Below are 24,226 nucleotides of genomic sequence, written 5' to 3' on the forward strand. Positions count from 1 at the left end.
TGCACTTAGGACGGAAGAACCCAATGCACAGCTACAGACTAGGGACCGAATGTCTAGGCAGCAGTTCTGCGGAAAAGGACCTAGGGGTGACAGTGGACGAGAAGCTGGATATGAGTCAGCAGTGTGCCCTTGTTGCCAAGAAGGCCAATGGCATTTTGGGATGTATAAGTAGGGGCATAGCGAGCAGATCGAGGGACGTGATCGTTCCCCTCTATTCGACATTGGTGAGGCCTCATCTGGAGTACTGTGTCCAGTTTTGGGCCCCACACTTCAAGAAGGATGTGGATAAATTGGAGAGAGTCCAGCGAAGGGCAACAAAAATGATTAGGGGTCTGGAACATATGAGTTATGAGGAGAGGCTGAGGGAGCTGGGATTGTTTAGCCTGCAGAAGAGAAGAATGAGGGGGGATTTGATAGCTGTTTTCAACTACCTGAAAGGGGGTTCCAAAGAGGATGGCTCTAGACTGTTCTCAATGGTATCAGATGACAGAACGAGGAGTAATGGTCTCAAGTTACAGTGGGGGAGGTTTAGATTGGATATTAGGAAAAACTTTTTCACTAAGAGGGTAGTGAAACACTGGAATGCGTTACCTAGGGAGGTGGTAGAATCTCCTTCCTTAGAGGTTTTTAAGGTCAGGCTTGACAAAGCCCTGGCTGGGATGATTTAACTGGGAATTGGTCCTGCTTCGAGCAGGGGGTTGGACTAGATGACCTTCTGGGGTCCCTTCCAACCCTTATATTCTATGATTCTATGATTCTATACCCATCATTGCACTATTTGAGCACTAGACTATCTGAAAGGTGGGGTGGTCCAACGGAGGGAGCTCTGGACCATAGGTTCTATTCCCAGCTCTGCCAACGACCCACCCTGGGTCATGTCCCCTCTCTGTGTGTCTGTTCCCACCATTAGTCCGTTTAGATTGTTAGCTCTACAATCTAGGGCAGGGATTGTCTCTTACCATATGACTGCACAGCGCCCATGACAATGTAGGTCCAGATTCTGGCTAGAGCACCTAGGGCTACCATAAAGCTACTAATAGTTTGTCCAGCAGCATTAAAATAGTCCAGGACAGCAAAACTTCATGCCCTTCGCTCTGGGTTTGTGCATAGTCTGAGCATTGGCTGCTCTAAGGTTCCAGACTCCAAGATCAGAGACCAAACGATCACCTCTCCTTTAGGCGCTAGACACTCTTCCTGGCTCAGCTCTGAAGCACTGGGTTATTACTCTGTGCTGTCCCTGGCCTCTCTCTGCTTGTTATTCCTCGGCCTTTGAAAGGCTTCCTATAACGCCTAACCTTGCTATGAGAGGAGCGGAAGCAATTCAAACTCAAACTCAGACTGCAGCCTAACCATGGGCAAAATATGGTTAAGAGAACAGCAGGGCGTTACTGAAATGGCACCCAGTCAGGGTGACACTTAGAAAATCCCAGTGCCAGAGGGCCTGGAGCCCCTTGGCACGTAGCAGAGAATCTCAGCTGGCTGGCTGGCTCAGCGTGCTTCACACACTGCTGCCGTGGTATTGCGCCAAAAGATGGCATGTAATATATCTTTGGAAAACTACTAACTCACTGCTAATTCATGTTCTTGCGTGATGCGGGTACAGTTACCCTACAAAGACTTATACAGATGTGCTGGAAAGCAATTAAAACATATTTAACGCAGGCATGCCAGGGGAAGTGGATAAATGGGCTTTTTCAGATGAAGGAAAGGGGCGGACACCTGAAGCCAGGTGTGGCCAAGCACAGGGGGCTTCGTACTGGACTTTGCAGGAAGATCATTTGCATTGCAAAAATCACATGCAGGGTAGAAGCCAGGATGGCGTCTACACCCAGCATGGAAAGGAACTTTATGTGGGGAGTCACTTCAGAAGAACACATTTCAAAGGTTTAGTGGTCTATAAAGAGAGGGGAAGAAAACCCTTAAGTGGCCCTTCCCCTGAGGAGACAAAGGGCTTGTCTACACTTGAAACGCTACAGTGTAGACACTGCTCTAGGGGTTCTCCTGTCGGTGTAGGTCACCCACCTCCCCGAGAGGCAGTAGCTAGGTCGACAGGAGAATTCTTCCATCCACCTAGCGCGGTCTACACCCAGGCTTACGTCAGCTTCCTTACATTGCACCGGGGCGTGGATTCTTCACACCCCTGAGCGATGTGGCCAGGTCGACCTAAATTTTTAGTGTAGACCAGGCCAAAGAAACTAAGCGATTTGAACTCTGTGTTGGGATCCTGGCTAAGGACTAGCCAGCCACGCTGGAGTAATGACTGTGGCGAGACAACCTCTCTGAACAAGAGACTCTCGTTTGTTGAATTTCAGGCTTAGTAGAGTATTTTCACTTGTGTGTGTTTGTAACCATTTCTGTCCTTATGGGATCACTTACACCGAGGTTCGCTTGTTCACAAACTTGGTTTACGTTTGCTATAAACCAGCTCAGTGCCGTGACTGAAGGAAAGGATGTGTTAACCCCCGTTAAGATAACAGGCTGCTGTATATTGTCTCTCTAAAGGAGCAGCGACCTTGGTAATGGTTGTGTGAGCATTACAATGAGGGGCTGGGAGTTGCAGAAATATGTTCCGGGAGGAGAACTCAGGGCTGGAAGGCTTATTGAGTTCCCCTGCAAACAGGTGTTGACTGAACCCCTTCTTGGCCTGGGAGATCCCCCAGAGCATCACAGTCAGTTATGGAATGCTTTGCAAGGGACGGAGAGGAGGTAATTTTAAGAGCTAGTTGTTTTTAAATGCACTGCAGACAAGATCACCATAAACAACATTAATCTGTCTGTGTTCATCATAATTAATCCTCCCGAGGAGCATCTTCCCAGCACAGGAAAGCAAGTCGCTCATTAACACTCGTGTCTAGAGAGATTCGGTTTTCCGTATTTCAATATTATAATCAAGCACGCGGTCACATTAGTGGATTTTAATGCTGCTCTAAGGAGCCAGATCGACAGCACTGGAGACTGAAGTCCTATGTTGAACCATACACTAGATGCACACTTCCCACCCATATGTCTCAACCCTGATCTGAGTCACTGGGTCTCTACCAATTTGATGGCCTCTCTCTAGTGAGTTCTAGTGGTCTCTGGAAGGTTGTCCTAGAGGGTGAGTTTGTACCCTCTATGCCCAACAGCCATTGGCAAAAGAACCAGCTTTCCCTACTAGGTAGCTGGGAATAGATCCAGGTGGGAAACTGTTTTCCTCTCCTGTGAATATTTTCAAGAGTTCAGAAACTTTTCCCTTCCACATCAGAACAAAACAGAAAAAAAACAGGCAGAGACCCATTCACCTGGGATGAAGGAGAGCTGGATTCAAGTCCTGTGCTCTAACCACTGAGTTACCCGCAGGGCGTCTGCCTCTTTCAGTTCCATCCTGCACCCAAGAGACCTCTCTCGCTTAAAGTTCTGGCAAATCCAGTATGTTTCTTCAAACAGTTTTGCTTCCAACACATCGGCATTTTCCAAATAAAAAACGTTTGGTCGAAAAATTCCCAACCAGCACTAGCTGTGGGATGGCATGGAGAGCAACTGGATTCCATTTCACAGGTGGCTTCAGCTCCCAGAGGTTGTTCACAGGCTCCATTGCACAGTGATCCCAAGATGAAAAGCATCATAAAACGGCTTGTCTACATGGGGACACTCAGGCAAATTAATCCAAATTAATTCTCAAAATGAATTCGTTAAACTGCATTAAACCTGTGTGGACATTCTCGTTCACAATTAAAGTGGCCTTAATTCAGTTTAATTTAATTCGCTTCCAGATGAATTAAGATGAACCAAATTAAGGCCTCTTGAATTCTGGATAAGAGCATCCACACTGGTTAATGAGTTTTAACTCATCCCCTTTAAATTTTAACCTGTAGTTAATTCAGTTTAACTTTCCTGACCACGCCCAAGTAGAGAAGCCCCAAAAGTTTTGTTCACGTGTTCAGTTATTCATTTGCTAGACAGAAGTTGGGGCTGACGTATTTCATCCCATACTCACTTGGTTCTGATCTCCAGCTCATCGTGACTAGAGTGGCACATCTCACTGAAGCGCGACACAAAGAAGTCATAGCTCCTGTGGTAGGACGGAGTGTCCTCTTCAATGTTCGCAAACTTCACAAACTGGAAAAGGGGAAATGAATGAGAGAATAAGTCAGCCCAGAGAAAGGAAAGCAAAGGCGGGAGGGAGAAAACTGATTAATAAACCTCACCATCAGAAGCAAGCTCCTCACAGAGCAGGTCACACCAACTCAAAGCAGCACCAGACCCTGCCAGAAAAGATGCCAAACCGGCAACCATATCTCCACCGCTACAATGATCAACATCCCCCACAACACACCTGTCAAGATTCTTGGGTCCTATTCATACCTATCGCAACATGCGGGGTACCTCATCCAGTGCAATAAACACCCCGTAACAACTTTGTGGGTGAAGCCAGATAACCACTACGCTCTCGAATGAACTTGCACAGGAAAATGATAGAAGACAGACACCCTGTCACCTGTGGGTGAGCACGTTTCACAAAGCGATCGCTCTATATCTGTCCTCGTCCTCAATGGAAACCTGCACAACACCACCTTCAAAAGACCGGCCTGGGAGCTTAAATTCATAACGTCACAAGACACTAAAAAAAAATCACAATCTTAATAAAGACACTGGTTTGTGGCTTATTAAAACAGTCACCCGCTAACCCCCCTTTTTTGTCCTAGGACTGCAGGGGTGTTAACAGGTCACTTCACCTTGAATGGTTTCTTACAAAACTGTGTTAACTACTTATGCTAACCTGTCTGTTCCAGCGGCTGGGACACTCAAGTACCTTTCCCAGACCTGAAGAAAAGCTCTGTGCGGTGCAAAAGCTTGTCTCTTTCACCAACAGAATTTGGTCCAATAAAAGATATTGCCTCCCCCACCTCGTCTCTCTAATATCCTAGACCCAACACGGACAACACCACCACTGCAAATAATCAAAAACGCTTTTACAATTCTTATAGCTTTTATGGGCTCCAGTGATACAAAGAGGACTTAAAGCTGCATTAAGGCAGACGCTGAGGATACCTCTAATGTAGGAGAATCCTGAGCTGAATAGCCAGCCCTATGCCAGCCCCCACCGTGGAGGGATAGGCAGGAGATCGGAAGGGGGATGTGACAGATGGGAACGCAATGTGCTCTGGTGATCCTGGCTGAGGGAGCAGCACCTTGAGGACCTTTTTCCACTGACAACTTAGAGCAACCCCAAGGCTGCTCTAATTTGCATTATAGGCTAGTTCAACCTCAGTATCTCCAGGATCTGAAAAGGATGGCATTAAAAAGATTGCATAAAGCCATCTAATGCCCTCAGAAGGGCACTGAGTGCTACTCTAGCGGACCTGGAAATCTAGGCCTGAAAAGTGAAGGTTTACAATAACATGGGACTCTGAAAATCCAACTGGATTCTTCCCGCTTTTAACATCTCCACCAGGAAGTAGTGTAGATTCTGCCCGCAGAACTTAGTTGACAAGACTGCTGCTGCTGACAGAATCCAACTCATAGCCGCACTGCCTCAGCGGGGCTAGCCAGAGTTAAAACTTGTTGTGTCAGTAAAGTCAGCAGATCTACAGATCTGGCCTTTGAGAGTCACATTTTCAAGCTTTTCTCTGCAACCACGAAGGCTAGAGACTTAGCCGACAGTCTCTGCAGTTTCTTTCCAGGACCTGAAGCTTTCAGAAAAACATCAAATACCACAAGACTCAGGATAAAATTGCAAGCACTGGTATCTAACATGAGCACCTAGCAAGTAGCTACGATGAAGAGAAGGTGGTCATTGCTTTCCTGACTGTAATCTCAGACAAACATCTTAGAAAATTACCAGTGCTGTGATACTTTGAATACACATTGCATTTATTTCTTCTCCAGGGAAAGGCAGAGTCCTTGACATTTTCTTTTTTGCTAACAATCCCACATGCTTTATTTTTCCATTCTCCAAATGCAGGCACAACCAATTCCCTGGTGAGGTTTTGGCTACTGTAGCCCGACAGATAATTCCTGGGCTCATACTATGCTGCACCTATACAACTGGGCAGATCATGATCCGCCAGCACGTGCAAGTTTTACGTCGCCACAAGAGTTCTGTTAGCAGCAGCCGCGTTTGGATGGCATTGTGAGGCAGGAAGGGATACGCTACAGTCAACCACTTAAAGCTATCTCCAAAACCGTCCTAATTACTAGCGCAACACAGCAAATCAGCCAGAGAGGAGCGACTGCTCATGGAAGAAGGCTCCTAGCAATGCTTCATTCCAGGAGCTGACGTCCAGCCTCTAGCCAGCACATCAGCTCTATGCTTCAAGCTACCATCTGTCCACTAGCAAAGCAATGAAGACTGCAGAGACCCACTCCCTCTGCCAGAAAGAGACATTTATGCATCACTTCTATTTCAGATTCCCTTGCTTTCATTACGGTTTTATCGTGGCTGGTGTGGAGCAAGTGAATAGGGAAGTGTGTTTACGCCTTCACATAACACAACAGCCAGGGGTCACCCAAAGAAATTAATAAGTAACAAGTTTAACACAATCATAAGGAAGTATTTCTTCACACAACGCACAGTTAACCCATGGAACTCATTGCCAGAAATGTCGTGAAGGCCAAAAGTATAACGGGGTTCAAAAAAGAACCAGATACGTTCATGGAGGATAGGTCCATCAATGACTATTAGCCAAAATGGTCAGGGATGCAACCCCATGCTCTGGGTGTCTTTAAACCTCCAAATGCCAGAAGCTGGGACTGGATGACAGAGGACAGATCACTTAAAATTGCCCTGTTCTATTCATTCCCTCTGAAGCACCTGGCATTGGCCAGTCAGAAGACCGGATACCGGGCTAGGTGGACCATTGGTCTGACCCAGTATGGCCGTTCTTATGTCTTCATCTGCAAAACGGGGAGAATACGACTTACCTCTGAAGTGTGCTAGGTCTATCTAGCTTCTAATACAGTGCCCATCACCATGGCAACTCGAAGTTAAAGTGAGCACTTCAAGTCCTCCTCTCTCCCCCCACCAGTCAGGTGCAGCTAGACTTTATTCTTTTTCTTTTCTCTGCTTGCCTATCCTGCGAGGCTGCTGGGAGAACAGTGTCCAAATTGTCCGTCTTATTGGTGGCATAAACGACACAGAACATAAGAACGGCCGTATTGGGTCAGACCAAAGGTCCATCTAGCCCAGTATCTGGTCTTCCGACAGTGGCCAATGCCAGGTGCCCCAGAGGGAATGAACAGAACAGGTAATCCATCCCAATGATCCATCCCGTCACCCAGCTTCTGGCGAACAGAGGGTAGGGCCACCATCCCTGCCCATCCTGGCTAGTAGCCATGGATGGACCTATCCTCCATGAACTTATCTAGTTCTTTTTTGAACACTGTTATAGTCTTGGCCAGGGATCTCAAACTCAGAGGACCACGAGGGCCACATGAGGATTAATAAATTGGCCCGAGGGCCGCATCACTGGCACCCACCCACCCCCCACTTCCCCAGCCCCGCCCCCGCTCCATCCCTTCCATGAGACCCCGTCCCTGCCCTGCCTCTTCCCACCCCTTCCCTGCTCCCATTCCCAGGAGGGGTTGGGGTGCAGCAGGAGGCTCGGGTGCAGGGTATGGCAGGGGGCTCAGGAAGGGTGCGGCAGGGGTGCGGAGTACATGAGGGGGTTCGGCTGCAGGAGGGGTTCAGGGGGCAGGCTCTGGCCCGGCACGCACCAGGGGCAGGGCAGGCTCCGTGCCTGCTGTGTCCCCGCACTGCTCTGGGAAGCGGCTGGAACCTGGGGGGGCGGGGGGAAGAGGGCCCAGGGGTCTGTGTGTTGCCCTGGCCGTGCCTCCAGGCACCGGCCCCCGCAGCTCCCATTGGCCAGGAATGAGGAACTGCGGCCAATGGGAGCTTCAGGGGAGGTACCTGGAGGAGCAGCCAGGGCAACACACAGACCCCTGGGACCCCTCCAGGTTCCGGCCGCTTCCCGGAGCAGCACAGGGGCAGGGCAGGCAGCCTGCCATGCCCCCGGTGCATGCCTGGCTGGAGCCACTCTAGGTAAATGCTGGGGGGGGCCGTGGGGAGCTGGCAGGCCGCGTGTTTGAGACCCCTGGTCTTGGCCTTCACAACATCCTCTGGCAAGGAGTTCCACAGGTTAACTGTGTGTTGTGTGGAAAAAGTATAACAGGGTTCCAAAAAGAGTTAGATAAAGTTCATTTTGTTTGTTTTAAACCTGCTGCCTATTAATTTCATTTGGTGATCCCTAGTTCTTGTGTTATGAGAAGGAGTAATTAACACTTCCTTATTTACTTTCTCCACAGCAGTCATGATTTTATAGGCCTCTATCATATCCCCCTTTTCCAAGCTGAAAAGTCCCAGTGTTATTAATCTCTCCTCAGATGGAAGCTGTTCCATCCCCCTCCTCATTTGCGTGGCCCTTTTCTGAACCTTTTCCAACTCCAATACATCTTTTTTGAGATGAGGCGACCACATCTGCACACACCACAGATTTATATAGTGGCAATACGATATTCTCGGTCTTGTTATCTGTCCCTTTCCTCATGATTCCCAGCATTCCGTTCGCTTTTTGGACAGCCACTGCATATGGAGTGGATGTTTTCAGAGAACTGTCCACAATGACTCCAAGATCTCTTTCTTGAGTGGAAACAGCCAATTTAGACCCCATCATTTTATATGTCTAGTTGGGATTATGCTTTCCAATGTGCATTACTTTGCATTTATCAACACTGAATGTCATCTGCCATTTTGTTACCCAGTCACCCAGTTTTGAGAGATCCTTTTGTAGCTCTTCACAGTCTGCCTGTGACTTAAACTTTCTTGAGTAGTTTTGTATCATCTGCACATTTTGCTCAGCCTCTATCTTCGGTGTTCAGATCATTGCACGGGCAGAAGGGACTGATTCGCCTCTAGGCGCACGATTTTTGCTCTCTTAATAAAATGTCAGATCCAAAGAGGAAATGAAAGACTGGCTTTGTGCAATCCAACAAGCTGGCTCAGCCGCGTTGGGAACGGTTCCCAGAAAAAAGGGACCCTCTTTCAACCTATAAATGCCTCCATTATTTACCAGGAAAAGCAGCAGTGTTATATAACGAACCTTATACCACTGGCTGCAGAAGAAGGCAGCCGCCCGCTTAGCTTACTACACATCCATGTGCTGATATGGGACGAGACTTGGACCCCGGGGTGAGAGAACTGGGAAGGATGCTCCTGCCCATCCCCCCACCAGCGAAGGAGCTAGTTATCCCAACGGAAGACACCGATTTTAATTAGTTTCCCTTGATTGTCACCCTAGAATCCTAAAGCTCCCAGGCCTTCAATGTCGGCTGGCACCGGCAGCATTGGCTGCAGCCTCTCCTTTTTGGGGAGAAGGTTTGTTTTAGAGTAGGGGGACATTAAGTGCTCCCAAAAGATGCCCCATTGACAAGCTCCAGAGCACAACAGACAGGCAGCGGAGCTTCTTGCTTGCTGCCCATCTCCTGCCAATCTGCCTCCATCCTGGCCTGCAGGGGCCTCTTCCTGGGGCTGAGAAAGGAGAACATTCCCCAGAGCCCACTCGATCTGTGGCCCCTCTGCTCTGCCTGCCAACCAGGGCTGCAACATGGTGCCAACTGCAGACTGAGCTGTCTGAAAGCAGGGACTGTCTCCCTCTGTCTGTCTAGCCAGCGCCTAGCACAATGGGACCCGGATCGGATGGGGGGCTTCTGGATGCTACCTTAATACACGTAATAAATTGGGATGGCAACATCTGTCCATAGGGACCTAGACTCAGACCAACCACGCATTTCACTCCAGTAGACAGCCATCAGACCGGAATCGCTTTGTGCTTTGCCTGCCCCGAGATGGATTGGAGCGAGTGACCTGTAGATGAAAGGCTCCACCAGCCATTAGCAGTCCCTGATTAACTGTATTGGCGACCCAGGCTCAAACCAACCATTGAGAGTGCAGAGGGACCTGTGGTTTGTAATGATGCTCTTTCTCTGCTGTACATAGACTGAAGCATATCTGAAAACACCCAGCAGCGTCTCTGGGCTCAGAGTGGGGCTGTCGCCAGTCACGCATACTTCAAAGTCTTCCAAAGCAGGAGAAGCCAGAGACAGGTACCTAAAGACCAAAGCATCAGCTTTGACAGACACTGGAAATTTTTTATGAGTTAAATTATTAAAAATTCAAGGAACTAACTTCAAATAAGGTTTTTTAAATAAACATTCGCCGTTCGAGCAGGTGGGGTCACCAGGACTCCTGGGTTCTAATTCCGAGCTGCTGAGGCTCTGCAGATCATTTCCCCACTGTGTGTCACCTTCTCCACCTATACTACAGGGATAACGATCCTTCCCTATCTCACAGGGTAGCCGTGTTGAGAAACCGCCGCAGGATTCTCCCCCACACCCCCGTCGCCCCAAACTCAGGCGAACACCCCTGACACGCGACAGCTATTGGAAGTCTCATGCATGCATCTGAACGGCACTGTAAGCTCCTGGAGGCTCAAGCCTTTACGTACAGCACCGAGCACCATCGCCGATTTCAGTAGAGAAACACAGCAAAATTAATAACAGGACCCACACATATCTCTGCTGAACCCTAGGACCTCCGAGTCCTGAGAGGGGACCTGCTTATGCAGAGTTACATGAGAGTCAGAGTGCAAAGCTGAGCCGTCCGTGTGGGGTTAAACACCAAACAGCTGCACTTCAACCAGCAAGTTGCTTCCGACGCATAGGAGGCAAGTAGGAAGTTGGGATCTAGAAGGGATGGAACAAGCAGGCCCTGGGAATTGTGGGATAGCACTGGTGGACTATCAGAACACAAGCTTTATGTCCTCACTGCTAGGTGGGCAGGCTGGGACACGGGTTGGCACCTATGCCCCGTCCAGCAAGCCCATGTGCTAAGGGGAATGCAGGCACGTGTGCGTGGATGAGAGAGGGTTTGGGGCTTCTACATGTGTCTGAGCCGGATTTCTGCACTACAGAGACTCCCCAAGGGTGCAGAATCTGCATGGGCGAATGGAGGCCTTCAGGGATATAGCAATAACAGGATTTGCACACATCTCTGCTAAATGCCTTGAGATGGGCACATCCGAGAGAACTGTGGAACGAGCCCCCCCACTGGGGGCGTGTGAGAATGATCAGTATTGGGGATTAGCAACGCGTGACTCAGTGAAGGGAAGACATTTCGAAGACAAGATTTCACAGGTGTGACTCAGCCTGGCTGTCTATAAACAGCATCCTCACGCCTCCATCATTAGCTCCATTACAGTAGGGACTGTTTGCGACAATACCCTTTAATTAAGCCTGCACCTGAAACAGTTTCTCCTTAGCAGAGAGAGGAGGAAGCATCTCATTACCGCTACCCATTTCCCAACACAAGCACACAGCAGGTTCTCTGCAGAAATTGTCCTGAGCGTTCCTCTGAATTATGGAGTGCAGAACACCACATGGCAGGCAGAGGGTCCCCTCAAGTCAGACCAGAACGTAGCTGGAATAAATTTATTAAGAGTTCATTGCCAGCAATGCAACTGACCACCGAAAAAAACCACAGGGAAATACCACAAACCAGGCAGTAGCCAAATCCTCAGCGCCCATTGTTATTCCTAAGACATTTCGATACATACGCACCATACATGCACTCCAAGCCAGGGTCAATGACAGAACCCCAGCATGTGAGCCTCAGTCCTCTGCTCTAACCACTAGGCAATTCTTCCTCAAGACTGTCCTGCTTCACGATCTGGATTGCTATTGCAGACGGTCTGCGCTGCTGGAGCAATAACGGGCAAGGAATGAACGGGCGGGGACAGCTTTCATGATCCTCTCCCCGCCCCGCATTTCTCACACTGGCCCGGGGCTGCGTCAGGGGAGATGTTTGTAGCTGATCTACACGTTGAACCTGATCTGTATAGACACAGAAGACTCCAGGTCCAATTTCTGATCTCAGCTGCGCCAGCAACTCCTCTGAAATCCATGGAGGGTGTCAAAGGGCCAGGTCCACCCTGTAAGAGGGAACTGATCCAGCCCACCTGTGCCTCATAGGCAGCCTCTCTGATGGAGGGCCAGAGTTCCCCATAATGAGCCAGAGGGGAACAGGAGGAGGAAATTGTAGTAAAGGAGACCAGTTGTGAGCAGGAAGCTCCTGCAGGAGACCCTAACCTGGAGAAAGGGAGGCCAGAGGCAGAGGGCTAAACACCAGCTGGGCGCAACAGCTTCACGAAGAGCAGACTGCGACCCAAGAAGAGATATGGTAGGAGGCCCCATGGCTGACTGTGAAGTTTGATGCTTGGCTGGTGGACTTTATTTGGACCTGGAGAAGTTGGTCCAATGAAAGATATTACCTCCCTGACCTGGTCTCTTAAATTATTTCTTTCTGTTATTCACCCATTCCCAGGCAGGGCTGGCGTTAGCCACGAGAGACTGTGTGGAGTTTGTAAGTGCCCTGAAGAGGGGGAAACTGAGGCTGGCCTGCTGCAGAGCAACCCCAGGCCAGGAAGGGATTGAGGGAGGCAGCTGGCCTGCTGGCACAGGGATTGAGATTAACATTAACGGAGGGATTCAGATTAACACTACAGTAGCTGAGAGCAGCATCTGAGCCTGCAACCGGAGTAACCAAGAGCAGCCTCTGACCCTCCGGTTGGCAGGCATGACAATCCAGCCCTGCTCAGCAGCAGTGAATTTCCCTTGAGCCCAGTGTTTTTCATTATGCCTTTGGATGGATATTCCTCATGTTCACCGGACTCTATGGCTCCCCTTTACTCTCCCAAATTGATTACCGACCACGGGCACCCTCGAAATCCATCATTAAATCAACTGAAGGGAACGGGGCTGCGAAGGCCATGTTCCAGTAGTGATTCCATGCTTCCCAGGTACAATCAGCCTCCCGCCTACGGGGGCCATCCGTCTCATTTAAAAGATCAGCTGCTGATAAACCCCGCTCCTTTCCACAAAGTGACTCATGGCAGGGTCCCACTTGCTACCCCTCCATCCTAGGCTGCTCGGTCCCCATTGCATCTGGGAGGGGAACCGGACTGAGACAGACCCAGTGTTTTCTTTTGGGTCTGATCCTCCCACTCACTCACAGCTCCCTGTTGGCTCGAGTGAGCACGGAGGAGGGTTTGATCAGCACAGCGCGAGCACTGGGATGAAATGTCTGGAGCCCAGCAGCTGACGACTGTCACCTCCAATCCTTCGGCAAGCTGAAGGTTTGAAAAAGCGTGAAAAAGCAACTCCCATTAAAATCACTACGCTCCAGGCGGCCCAAGAGGGGAGGTGGCTGCTGCTGCCACAAACCGAAATACAGGTCTGTCGCCTCTCACTTCCTTTCTGCCTCCATGGCTCTCCCATGGCCTGCGCAACACCCGGGCAGGTGGCGAGCTGAGACTCCCGCAGGTCCAAACACACACACTTGGCAGACCCCTCACCTCTGCCTCCAAGCCCCATGCAGTTTGCCTCATCCACCTTTTGGGGGAGGAAATATCTCTTTACTGCGTGTCCGTACAGCCCCTGGCACAATGAGGCCCTGGGATCCATGCTCTGGTTTATCAGAGCCGCTAAAGGTTAGGAGGTGTTTGGACAGAGTTCCAATTTTACTTAGGGAGGCAGTGTTGCTGAATGCTTTAAACACTGGACGGGGAGCAAGGAGCTTCCAACTTCTAATCCCAGCTCTGCCACGGACTTCTTCTGCAGCCTAAGGAGAAGCACTTAACCTCTCGGTGTTTCAGTTTTCCCACCTGCAGAATGACACCACAGAGGTAGGGAGGCAGGGATGTGAAGAAATGACTGCTCATAGAGTGCTCTGTATTACAGTGTATCAGAATGAACTGGGGGGTGGGGAAGAAAGAGATCACTGCCCTCTACTGGATGGACCCAGAACAGCTCAGCTGTGTGTCATAGGCCTTAGACAGCTAGTGGAGATTCTCCTTTCCCTGAACAGATATGCGCTTTATTACTGGGAGAATATAATTCTATCCTAGGATTCCCATCCAGTGGCTATTGAGGGCAGAGTCATTACAGTAGGAGACAGTGCCAGCCTGCCAACAGCAGCATTATGCTAACTTAGCTCGACCGATCAATGATCTTGCTTCTCTGATGTCTGTGGATTAATAGCTCTGCTGATGGATGCGTCATGGCAGTTTCCCATCACTTTCAATTTGGAGCAATTAACATCATTGAAGAACAGGGTGTGAAAGCTTTTGACTGTGCCTCCGGTTTTTATGTGGCGATATTTATAACCCACGCTGGTCTTGGGAACGTTCTGTTCTGCAACACAGAGCTGCCCTGCCTGCCAGCTGGGATGCAGCCGCTGGCCGTAACCCAAGAGCAGGGTTTCCCATCCAGCAGGAGGATGGTCTATTACACAGCCAAGTCTCAAGCCAGGAACTTTGAGATGCATCCACAAGAGTTCAAACAGGAGAGCTGTAAACAGTCACCCACCCACATGGCTAAGCCAGAGAAAGCTACAGGTCTCCGCTGCCTAAAGGATTATAACTAGCAATGCTGAAGCCATCAAGCCAGGTTCCAAGAGGTCCACAGGGTCTTCAAAAGCCTAACTAACTGTCACATAAACCTAGTGCTCCAGAGAAATGAAGCAACCAATAAGCGGTTCTAGTTGTCCCACCAAACGCACGTATGAAGAGCCATTGTACGAGCAGTTACCCAGCTGGAGACAGCACGTGTAGTAGTTAGAGCAGGGGATTGTGAATCGGGACCTCTGCCCTGTGTGGTTTGGAGGAAGTCATTTCACCACTGTGCCTTAGTTTTCCCATCTGTAGAATGGGGGTAATGTTACATACTTGAGCTGACCAAAATTATTTCTTGCAAATGCAGTTGCTGTCTAATTCAGCCCTTTCTCTGCTCACAAACTGCACATGAACCCAGCATGATTTGTACCGAGTCTGCCTGCTGTTCAGAATTGTTCATGGTGAGCGCTCAATATTCATCCGAGGATCTCAAAGAGCTTGGCAGGGCTGAGCAACGAGACGATCCCCGCTCTACAGAGGGGGTAACTGAGGCACGGAGCAGTGACGTGACTGCCCAAGGCCACACAGCAAATCAGGAGGAAAGACAGGAAAAGAACCCAGGAGTCCTGATTCTCAGCACTCAGCGCTGGGCAATACTAGCTAAGGACTGAGAGAAGTAGTAGTGCCCCGGCATGCCTGCTAGTTACCAGAACAGACTGAGCCAAGGAAAGGGGTCTTGATCCTGGCAGCTGGGCTTGCTATGCCAGTGTCTGTCCTGCTCGCTCCTGCAGCTGTGACCCTGCCAGCTTCCCATAGCTACAAGATGCAGGGAGGCAGCCCCTCCAGGCGCGAGCCATAGCAGCTGGGCTAAGCTTGCTCCAGCTGACATTGCTCTCTCTGGATATAAAGCTGCTGCTAAGAATCTCCTTTGTACAACTCCCTTCCATGGTTCAGCCTTTGTCCAGAGGCACGGAGCTCTAAACAATCCCCCAGCGGGTCTCGGGTGCCAGAGCTCATTACACGGAGCACGAAAACCCAGCCTGGGATTTGTCTAGGACTGTCACAGCTTAACACAAAGGGAAAGACCCTCCTCTGGCCACAGAGACCAGCCATCAGCAGAGCCTTTCAGCTGGGATTTCACAGGCAAAGGACTCTGCTAAGCTTGGAGAGCAGGGTCCAAAGAAAGAGGACCAAGGTCAAGCCGCACCCTGCAGCACTGTCCCCTGCAACTTATTCCAGATCCAGAGTGGATGGTATTATCCCCCTTGTACAGAAACTGGGGAAACTGAGGCACAGAGAATTGCCTCAGCCAGGGGAATCCTTAGCAGAGCTGGGAATAGAAGCCAGGTCTCTGATGTCCTAGCCCAGCATCTTATCCACTGGACCATGCTGGATACAGTGAAGTGAGATCAGCAGCATGTGAATCAGCCAGGGAGACTAACTGGTCTCACTTCACTGTATTCAGCATGCTTTTAGCTAAATTTGACTTCTGAACCCACACATAGTCACGGATTTCTTGGGTGGCCAACTTCAGACACCTTGAGCCTGATTTCCAGAGGCACTGGGTACCCATCAACAGCCTTGCCAACTCTTGTGACTGCATCATGAAACTTGTTAGATTTGTTTTTTCTTCCCCCAAAAAGCCCCAAGTCCCGGAGTCTCGTTATTTCATGAAACTCATTCTTTTTATTTTATTTTTTTTTAATATGTTTCTGGCTCGTAGGGTTTCAGAAAAAGCAACTTGAAGAGGTGCCCGGAATGTGCCCTAAAAGTTCAAAGAGGAAAGGAGACAGAACGTTTTTTCCTTCCGTCTCATGATTTCTGTGGACCTGACTACCGATTTTTGAATGCTTAGGCTGGCAATATTGCAGCAACTCCGAGTGAAGGCAACGGCAGCTGCGGGTGCCCTACACCTCTGATTATCGGGCCCTAGCTGGCTTAGGAGAAGCTCCTAAGAACTGACACATCCCAAAAGAGTGGCCAGTTTTGCAAACTTTCCCCTAAGTGACCATATCCCTTTAAGGCCCCTTCACCTTTTGGACACCGCACAATCCCAGCCACAGAAAGCCAACACCAGTAGGCACCGTCTTTCTCACCCCACGTCTCCCCCTCTGCCAGTGCGCCGACCCCGTTCACACAGACGCCACTTGCAGGGTGAGAATGCAACAGAAATGACAGAGGCTCCACATTTCCCCTGGGGCTGCTGGCAGGTCGACAGCAGGGACAAACCCAATCCTCGCCCCATAAAGGTCCATTTCAGTAGGGCCATGAGCTTTGGGCACTGGCCCCTTGGTGTCCTCCAGACCCAGGACAAGCTTAATGCTTAATACAGCCCCTTCCCTCCCTCTTTGTCCCGTCTTCATTCATTCCATCCCCTAAATTCAACCCACTTCCCTCAATCCCCCTCCCGCTTTCAACAGCTCCCTCCCCATGTCTCCATTCCCCCTCTCTGCTACTGATTCCCCATCTCATCCTCTCCTGATACCCCTATTCCTCCTACCCTTCCCCCACACCCATTCACCCCATTGGGTCTCTCCCACTCTCATCCCATCAGCCTCTCCCACCTCCTCACTGGATCCATCCTTCCAGCTCTTTGCCTCCCTGTCTCTCTCACTCCACACCCCTCAGTCTCTTTCTCTGCCTCTCACCTCTGACTTCTCTCTCTCTCTCACACGCACACACACTCTTCCCCGACCCGCCATTCACCACCCCACACCTGTGCCCCTCTTCCACTTACTGATCTCCAGAGCACAGAACGAGCTATTCCCCTCTACTAGGTTTATGGGGTGGGGAAAGCCACTGGGACTTTCACGGTTTTCCCAGTCCTGGGCTCCCCCCGTACAGCTCTGATGATGCCCCTCAATCCTGATCCACAGCCCTCCGGCTATTCTCGTCACGAGCTCTGCCCCCGCCCCAGCTCCTACTCATGCCCTTTCACCCTGGCCTGCAGCCCCGAGCCTGAGCCTCTCCCAACCGGAGATTTTCTGACACACACGGTGGTTCAGAGATGTGGCTAGAGAAGGAGGAGATCACGATCCACCTGTGATCTGGGCAAGGCTTGAACCTGGCTCTCCAGGGGGAAAAAGCTGGTGTATGAACATGCTCTTGTGCCCCTGCGTATTGGAACAGGCAGAATCGAACCAGGATCTCATTACTCTGCAAAGGATCGCTATAAAAGGAGGGGGATCAGAGGAGGGGGAGGAAGACAACCATTCTGCACGAGAAGATACGACGAAAGGCTCGGCCTTGCCAAGGCTGCTACTTACAGAATTTGTACCCAGGATCTGCAGGTTGGGCTTCTCTGACTCCAGCAGCTTCGCCACCATCTTCAGGAAGCTCTCCACGAACAGGTTGATGCTCTGGCAGTGACAGGCCATTAGCAGCTGGTCCAAGGCTTCCATGGCAATGCACACGTACCTGAGGGAAACGGCATATTGCAAAAGTAACTCACCTTGTAGGAAAGGAGGCCCAGTGACTAGAGCAGGAGGACTGGGTCTCAGGAACCCTTGGGTCAACTGCCAGCTCTGCTGCTGACTCACTGTGCAATCCTGAGCCAGTCACTTCACCCCTCCATGCCTCAGTTTCCCCATCCGTAAAGCAGGCTTACTGCACAACACACCGTGAAGGAATCAGATCCTCAGTTTAATTCATTAATGTTTAGTATCAGAGGGGTCGCCGTGTTAGTGTGGATCTGTAAAAGCGCCAAAGAGTCCTGTGGCACCTTACAGACTAACAGACGTATTGGAGGAAAACCAAGTGGGGATTCACCCACGAAAGCTTACGCTCCAATATGTCTCTTAGTCTATAAGGTGCCACGGGACTCTTTGTCATCATTAATGTTTGCGTATGAAGATCTCTGGAGGCTACAACAGCACAGGGCCCAATCCTCAGCTGTCAATGGAGCCCTGCTGATTTACGCCAGCTGAGGATCTGGCCCAGGCAGTAATATAGCATTATGGGCAATTTGTATTAAACCCCACGTTTGCTTCTGAAAGGGTTAATCTGCTCCCAGCGCCCATTACTCTGCAAGAGGCTGCTGGGGAAATAACTGGAATGGTGCAAACTGAGGGTTAAGAGGACTTGTGGTGGGGAATAAGCTGCAGGAAGAGCTACTCGAAAAAGCAATACGATGATTCTCTTTACACGTTCATTTCTCTAGGAATAACAGCCCCACAAGGCCCAGAGAGCTCCAGGAGGCAGCAACAGAACAAGGCTCTGAATAGTGTTTTCCAAAGCTACTCAACCGATTCCGGATTCGGTCTTCCTGCTTGGTTGTCTTCTTACAGCTGAGTCCATGGGGACACAGGCTCTTTGGTCTTTTACAATATCCTGAACCCCGCAACAGGAGGCAGGGCAGAAGGAGCATAACCCGATAGCAAAATAGAGCACTTCGGGGGAAGTCAGACATCCCACCACCCACAGTGATGCCTCAGAGCCCTGCCGCAGCTGAACATCTGCGAGCACCGGCGGCTGGACTCGGATCTCTTTGCTGGAGGCGAAAAGACCCTTTGCCTCCTCCCGATGAAGAACAGCAGGAAACAATCACCTGGTACTAGTCATGCTACAAATGACTCGCCCCATGTCTTCTCCATCTTCAACTGCACAGTCTTTAGGGCAGGGAATCTAGCAGACAAAGGTCTAATGTGATCCAAAGGCTGGAAGTTGCAGCTAAACAAATTCAGACTGGAAATAAGGCGTGGGGTTTTTTTAAAAACAGGGAGGGTAATTAACCATTAGAACAGCTTACCAAGGGTTGCAGAGATTCACTATCACTTGGCGATTCTTAAATCAAGACTGGATTTTTTTTAATCTATTTATTTATTTTATTTTAAGATATGCTCTAGTTCGAAAGGAATTATTGTGGGGAAGATCTCTGCCCCGTGTTATAGACAAGAGGTCAGACTCCGGGATCACAAAGGTCTCTCCTGGCCTTTAATCTATGAACCTAGTCAGTGCATTGTATGCGCAGAGACTCAACTAAATCAGATCTGTAATGCTGCCCTTGCACCCCACGTGTAGCCAGAAAACTCTCCAGGCAGCCCTGATTTTCCAGAAAATACCTGGGTAAAAGTGTCCCTGGTGCTGCCGGTCACCACCCCCAGCTCTGATGGATCATAAGAGAGGGTGAATTCCACATCAGGCATCTTACACCGACAGCATCCCCTCAAAGGTCAGGCCCCCGCCATTCGCTGATGTCAATGAGCGTGGTAGGTGCGTCTCAGCTCCAAGGACGAACACCGGAGGGAGAAGCAGAAGGGCACCTCACCGGACTGTTTGCAGTGAGTTGTCACTGCAGGTCTTTTCAGGTCACTTATTAAATCTCTTTTCTAATGCTCCTATATTTGAACAGGAGAAAAGAGACGGAAGGAGAGACTGCGAACATCAGGGAATAAGTCTTTATTGGACACACACCACCGTGCAGGCTGCCTGATTAGGTTCCAGTTTCAGAATTTGTTCTGTGTCACATTTGGTTTCCAAGACAAATTGAATCTGGTTGTTTTGATGCGGCTCTGGAGGTGTCTGTGCATGCAGGCTGCAGATGGCTCTGGATTACTTCTCTGGTTGGCTAGTTATATGACAAAGAGACAGGCCAAGCAGCCTTTGGACCCTGCAGTCGTGGAAGGAGTGAGCTGCCCCAGAAATGTATTTATTGCCCTTCCCCAAATTAAAGTGCACTCGCAACAGAGAATCAGGTCCTCAGCTAGTATAAATCAGCGTAACTCCATTGAAGTCAATGGATCTGTCCCAATACCCTCAGTGGCTATTTCACAGACAGACTCAAGTCTTACAGATGGACCTGGGATTGGCAAACAAAACTGGGCTTTCCAGACAGCTGTTGGACTTCTGAGTTACCCCAGTGAAACCAACTAAAATCCCATGACCTGATCAAAAGAGTCAGCCAGCCCACTGAAAAGGTTTATGTACGGGGAAGGCACGTGTGGGAAAGGCAGATCTAGTTCCAGACCTCTGGCAGCAGACAGTCTAGTGGTGAGGGTGCAAGCCCCAGAGCCAAGAGTTTGTAATTTCCAACCGTGCCTCAGACACTAGCCCCCATGTGTCGCCTGGGGCAAGTCCCATCCCCTCGCTGTCTTAGTTTCCCTCACCCTCTGGGGCTGTTGGGAGGATGAGTTGGCTAATGTCAGCAACATGCTTTGCAGTAAGTGAGAGGCATTATTACAGCCTCCGTGAGCGTCCCCGTTCCATCTCTCAGACGCTGGTATCAGGGCTCTTGCTTTTCGCATATGTGACCCAGCCCGGCAGGATGTTTTTTTGAACACGGCCTGCCCCCCCGGAGCACGTAATGAGAATTATTTGGCTCTTTGCAGGACAGGGTCCTGCTCCTCTGGCTTCAGCTAACAGATGTTTGGCATCAGGTGCTGCATCACAGATTTGATTAAAATCATAACACACTGAAAATACTCTGTCTCCCAGAGTCAAGTCAGCACCCTCCCAAGCTGTTTGCGCTTGGCAATGATCAGTGCAACCTCCAAGCTGGACTCTGCGGGCCCCAATCTCTATCAATGGTCCTTATATGGCTCCTATCACTGTAGTATCCTCATAACCCCCGTATGAGGCAGGGAAGGGTGTTATCCCCATTGTACGGATGGAGAAGCTGAGACACAGAGCAACTAAATGACTTGCCCAAGGTCATACAAAGAGTCTTTGGCAACACAGGGACTTGAACCCAGGTCTCCAAAGCCCTAGGCTACAGCCCTAATCACTGGACCACTGTTCCTCTTCTCTAGCAGCATGACAGGAGCCCTTCCCCTAAGCTTGAACAGGAGTTACTCATACCTAGGAAAGGAGAATAGGGTCGCAGGGACTTGCAGACAGTGCTGCCCATGCACTTAGTGTGGCTGTGAGCAGCCTAATGGCCTGGACCGCAGAGCGTTAACGCCTTAGATCTCCCTCAGGCATACAGGGCAGAGTGAGTGCTGTCCTCGGCCCATAAGGGCCCAGCCAGCTCAGAAGGAATACAGGCAATCCCGGAGCAGCAGCTCCTTCAGAGGGTGATGAAGCCTCCAGGGAAGGTGAACTCCCCCAGCTATTGGTGGACCGAGACAGGTGTGGGTTTGTTGATGGGTTCACCCCACTAGCTCACTGCTTCCTCCCCGGCAGCCTGGGCCTCACCTCTGATGCCAGCAGAGGCGGCGGGCTCCGGTGGGCCACGTTCCATTCGGACCAGCAGCCCCCTGGGCCACCTCCCCATGTAAAAGATGAGGCCTGCCCCATTTAAACAAGAACCCAGCAGGCTCCTCACAAGTGCAGTGGCCTCTATTCCCGGCTCTGCCCCTATCAGGATGTGATCTCGGGCCAGATCATCAGCTGCTGTATGTCAGTGCGGCTCTGAACGGCGCTACGCTGATTTACGCCAGCCGGGCGTCTGGCCCAGTATCCCAAATGACTTTACAAATATTAGTTCACTCAGCCTCCTGAGTTATGGAAAGCACGTGGCAGATCCAAGAAGAGCTCCTGGAGCACCTGGCTCTTGTCCTGGAGCATTAACCACAAGATCCCGACTGAGCAGGGGGGATGCCCGCAGTGCACCCCTTCCCCCAAGCTGTGAGGTGTTGGGGAAAGGAAACTGGGCTGGGAGGAGCCAGCCGAGAAGGAAGCCGGGGAGCAGCTGCAGAAGCAGCAGAGATGGAGCTCCACGGACACGATGAGATTTACTACAGTTTTGACTGGGGCTGATCAGCTGTTTGCTCCCACCACCTCCTTCACAGTCTCTTCACCGCCGCATCACTCCACACCTGCCCCTTCCTACCTTCCCTCACCCCCTTCCCTAATCCCCTCCTAACTCCAACCACCCACCTCCCAAAAAACTCATGGTACCATCACGTTGATTACGCCATTCATCTATCATACCCCTTTCCCCTATACATTCAGATCAGCGGCACTGCTATGGGTACCCGCATGGCCCCACAGTATGCCAACATTTTTATGGCTGATTTAGAACAATGCTTCCTCAGCTCTCGTCCCCTAAAGCCCCTACTCTACTTGCACTATATTGATGACATCTTCATCATCTGGACCCATGGAAAAGAAGCCCTTGAGGAATTCCACCATGATTTCAACAATTTCCATCCCACCACCAACCTCAGCCTGGTCCAGTCCACACAAGAGATCCACTTCCTGGACACTACAGTGCTAATAAACAATGGTCACATAAACACCACCCTATACCGGAAACCTACTGACCGCTATTCCTACCTGCATGCCTCCAGCTTTCACCCTGACCACACCACACGATCCATCGTCTACAGCCAAGCTCTGCGATACAACCGCATTTGCTCCAACCCCTCAGACAGAGACAAACACCTACAAGATCTCTGTCAAGCTTTCTTACAACGACAATACCCACCTGCAGAAGTAAAGAAACAGATTGATAGAGCCAGAAGAGTTCCCAGAAGTTACCTACTACAGGACAGGCCTAACAAAGAAAATAACAGAATGCCACTAGCCGTCACCTTCAGCCCCCAACTAAAACCCCTCCAACGCATTATTAAGGATCTACAACCTATCCTAAAGGATGACCCAACACTCTCACAAATCTTGGGAGACAGGCCAGTCCTTGCCTACAGACAGCCCCGCAACCTGAAGCAAATACTCACCAACAACCACATACCACACAACAGAACCACTAACCCAGGAACTTATCCTTGCAACAAAGCCCGTTGCCAATTGTGCCCACATATCTATTCAGGGGACACCATCACAGGGCCTAATAACATCAGCCACACTATCAGAGGCTCGTTCACCTGCACATCCACCAATGTGATATATGCCATCATGTGCCAGCAATGCCCCTCTGCCATGTACATTGGTCAAACTGGACAGTCTCTACGTAAAAGAATAAATGGACACAAATCAGATGTCAAGAATTATAACATTCATAAACCAGTCGGAGAACACTTCAATCTCTCTGGTCACGCAATCACAGACATGAAGGTCGCTATCTTAAAACAAAAAAACTTCAAATCCAGACTCCAGCGAGAAACTGCTGAATTGGAATTCATTTGCAAATTGGATACTATTAATTTAGGCTTAAATAGAGACTGGGAGTGGCTAAGTCATTATGCAAGGTAGCCTATTTCCTCTTGTTTTTTCCTAACCCCCCCCCCCCAGATGTTCTGGTTTAACTTGGATTTAAACTTGGAGAGTGGTCAGTTTGGATGAGCTATTACCAGCAGGAGAGTGAGTTTGTGTGTGTATGGGGGTTGGGGGGATGTGAGAAAACCTGGATGTGTGCAGGAAATAGCCCAACTTGATTATCATGCACATTGTGTAAAGAGTTGTCACTTTGGATGGGCTATCACCAGCAGGAGAGTGAATTTGTGTGGGGGGGTGGAGGGTGAGAAAACCTGGATTTGTGCTGGAAATGGCCCAACCTGATGATCACTTTAGATAAGCTATTACCAGCAGGACAGTGGGGTGGGAGGAGGTATTGTTTCATATTCTCTGTGTATATATAAAGTCTGCTGCAGTTTCCACGGTATGCATCCGATGAAGTGAGCTGTAGCTCACGAAAGCTCATGCTCAAATAAATTGGTTAGTCTCTAAGGTGCCACAAGTACTCCTTTTCTTTTTCCATTTAGATCGTAAGTGCTTCAGAGCCAAAGGTTATGTACTACTCTGGGTCCGTACAGAGCCTAGCACAGGGCCCTGATCTCAGTGTGTCCCTGGGCATGACCCAGCACTATTCATATTATTCTAGAGAGAGGCTCTCTTCATTCAGCAGAGATTAGCCTTGGCTTTCAGAGAGGAGATGAGGGTGAAAAACAAAAACCACTCCATTCCAA

At 50.0% G+C, this 24,226-nt stretch overlaps 1 protein-coding gene across 5 annotated transcripts in view; it reads right to left on the minus strand.

Moving 5' to 3' along the window:
* EFR3B (EFR3 homolog B) overlaps window positions 1-24,226 on the minus strand; it is a 149,942-nt gene that overhangs the window by 44,376 nt on the left and 81,340 nt on the right. For all 5 annotated transcript variants that reach the window (XM_075126303.1, XM_075126300.1, XM_075126302.1 and 2 more), the window contains 2 exons: window positions 17,690-17,840; window positions 3,977-4,098 (listed from right to left, as the gene is read on the minus strand). In XM_075126303.1, coding sequence (XP_074982404.1) covers window positions 3,977-4,098; window positions 17,690-17,840 — 273 coding nt within the window. The remainder of the gene's footprint in view (window positions 1-3,976; window positions 4,099-17,689; window positions 17,841-24,226) is intronic.

Source organism: Caretta caretta, chromosome 3 (genome assembly GCF_965140235.1).
Source record: "Caretta caretta isolate rCarCar2 chromosome 3, rCarCar1.hap1, whole genome shotgun sequence".
NCBI lineage: Eukaryota > Metazoa > Chordata > Testudines > Cheloniidae > Caretta > Caretta caretta.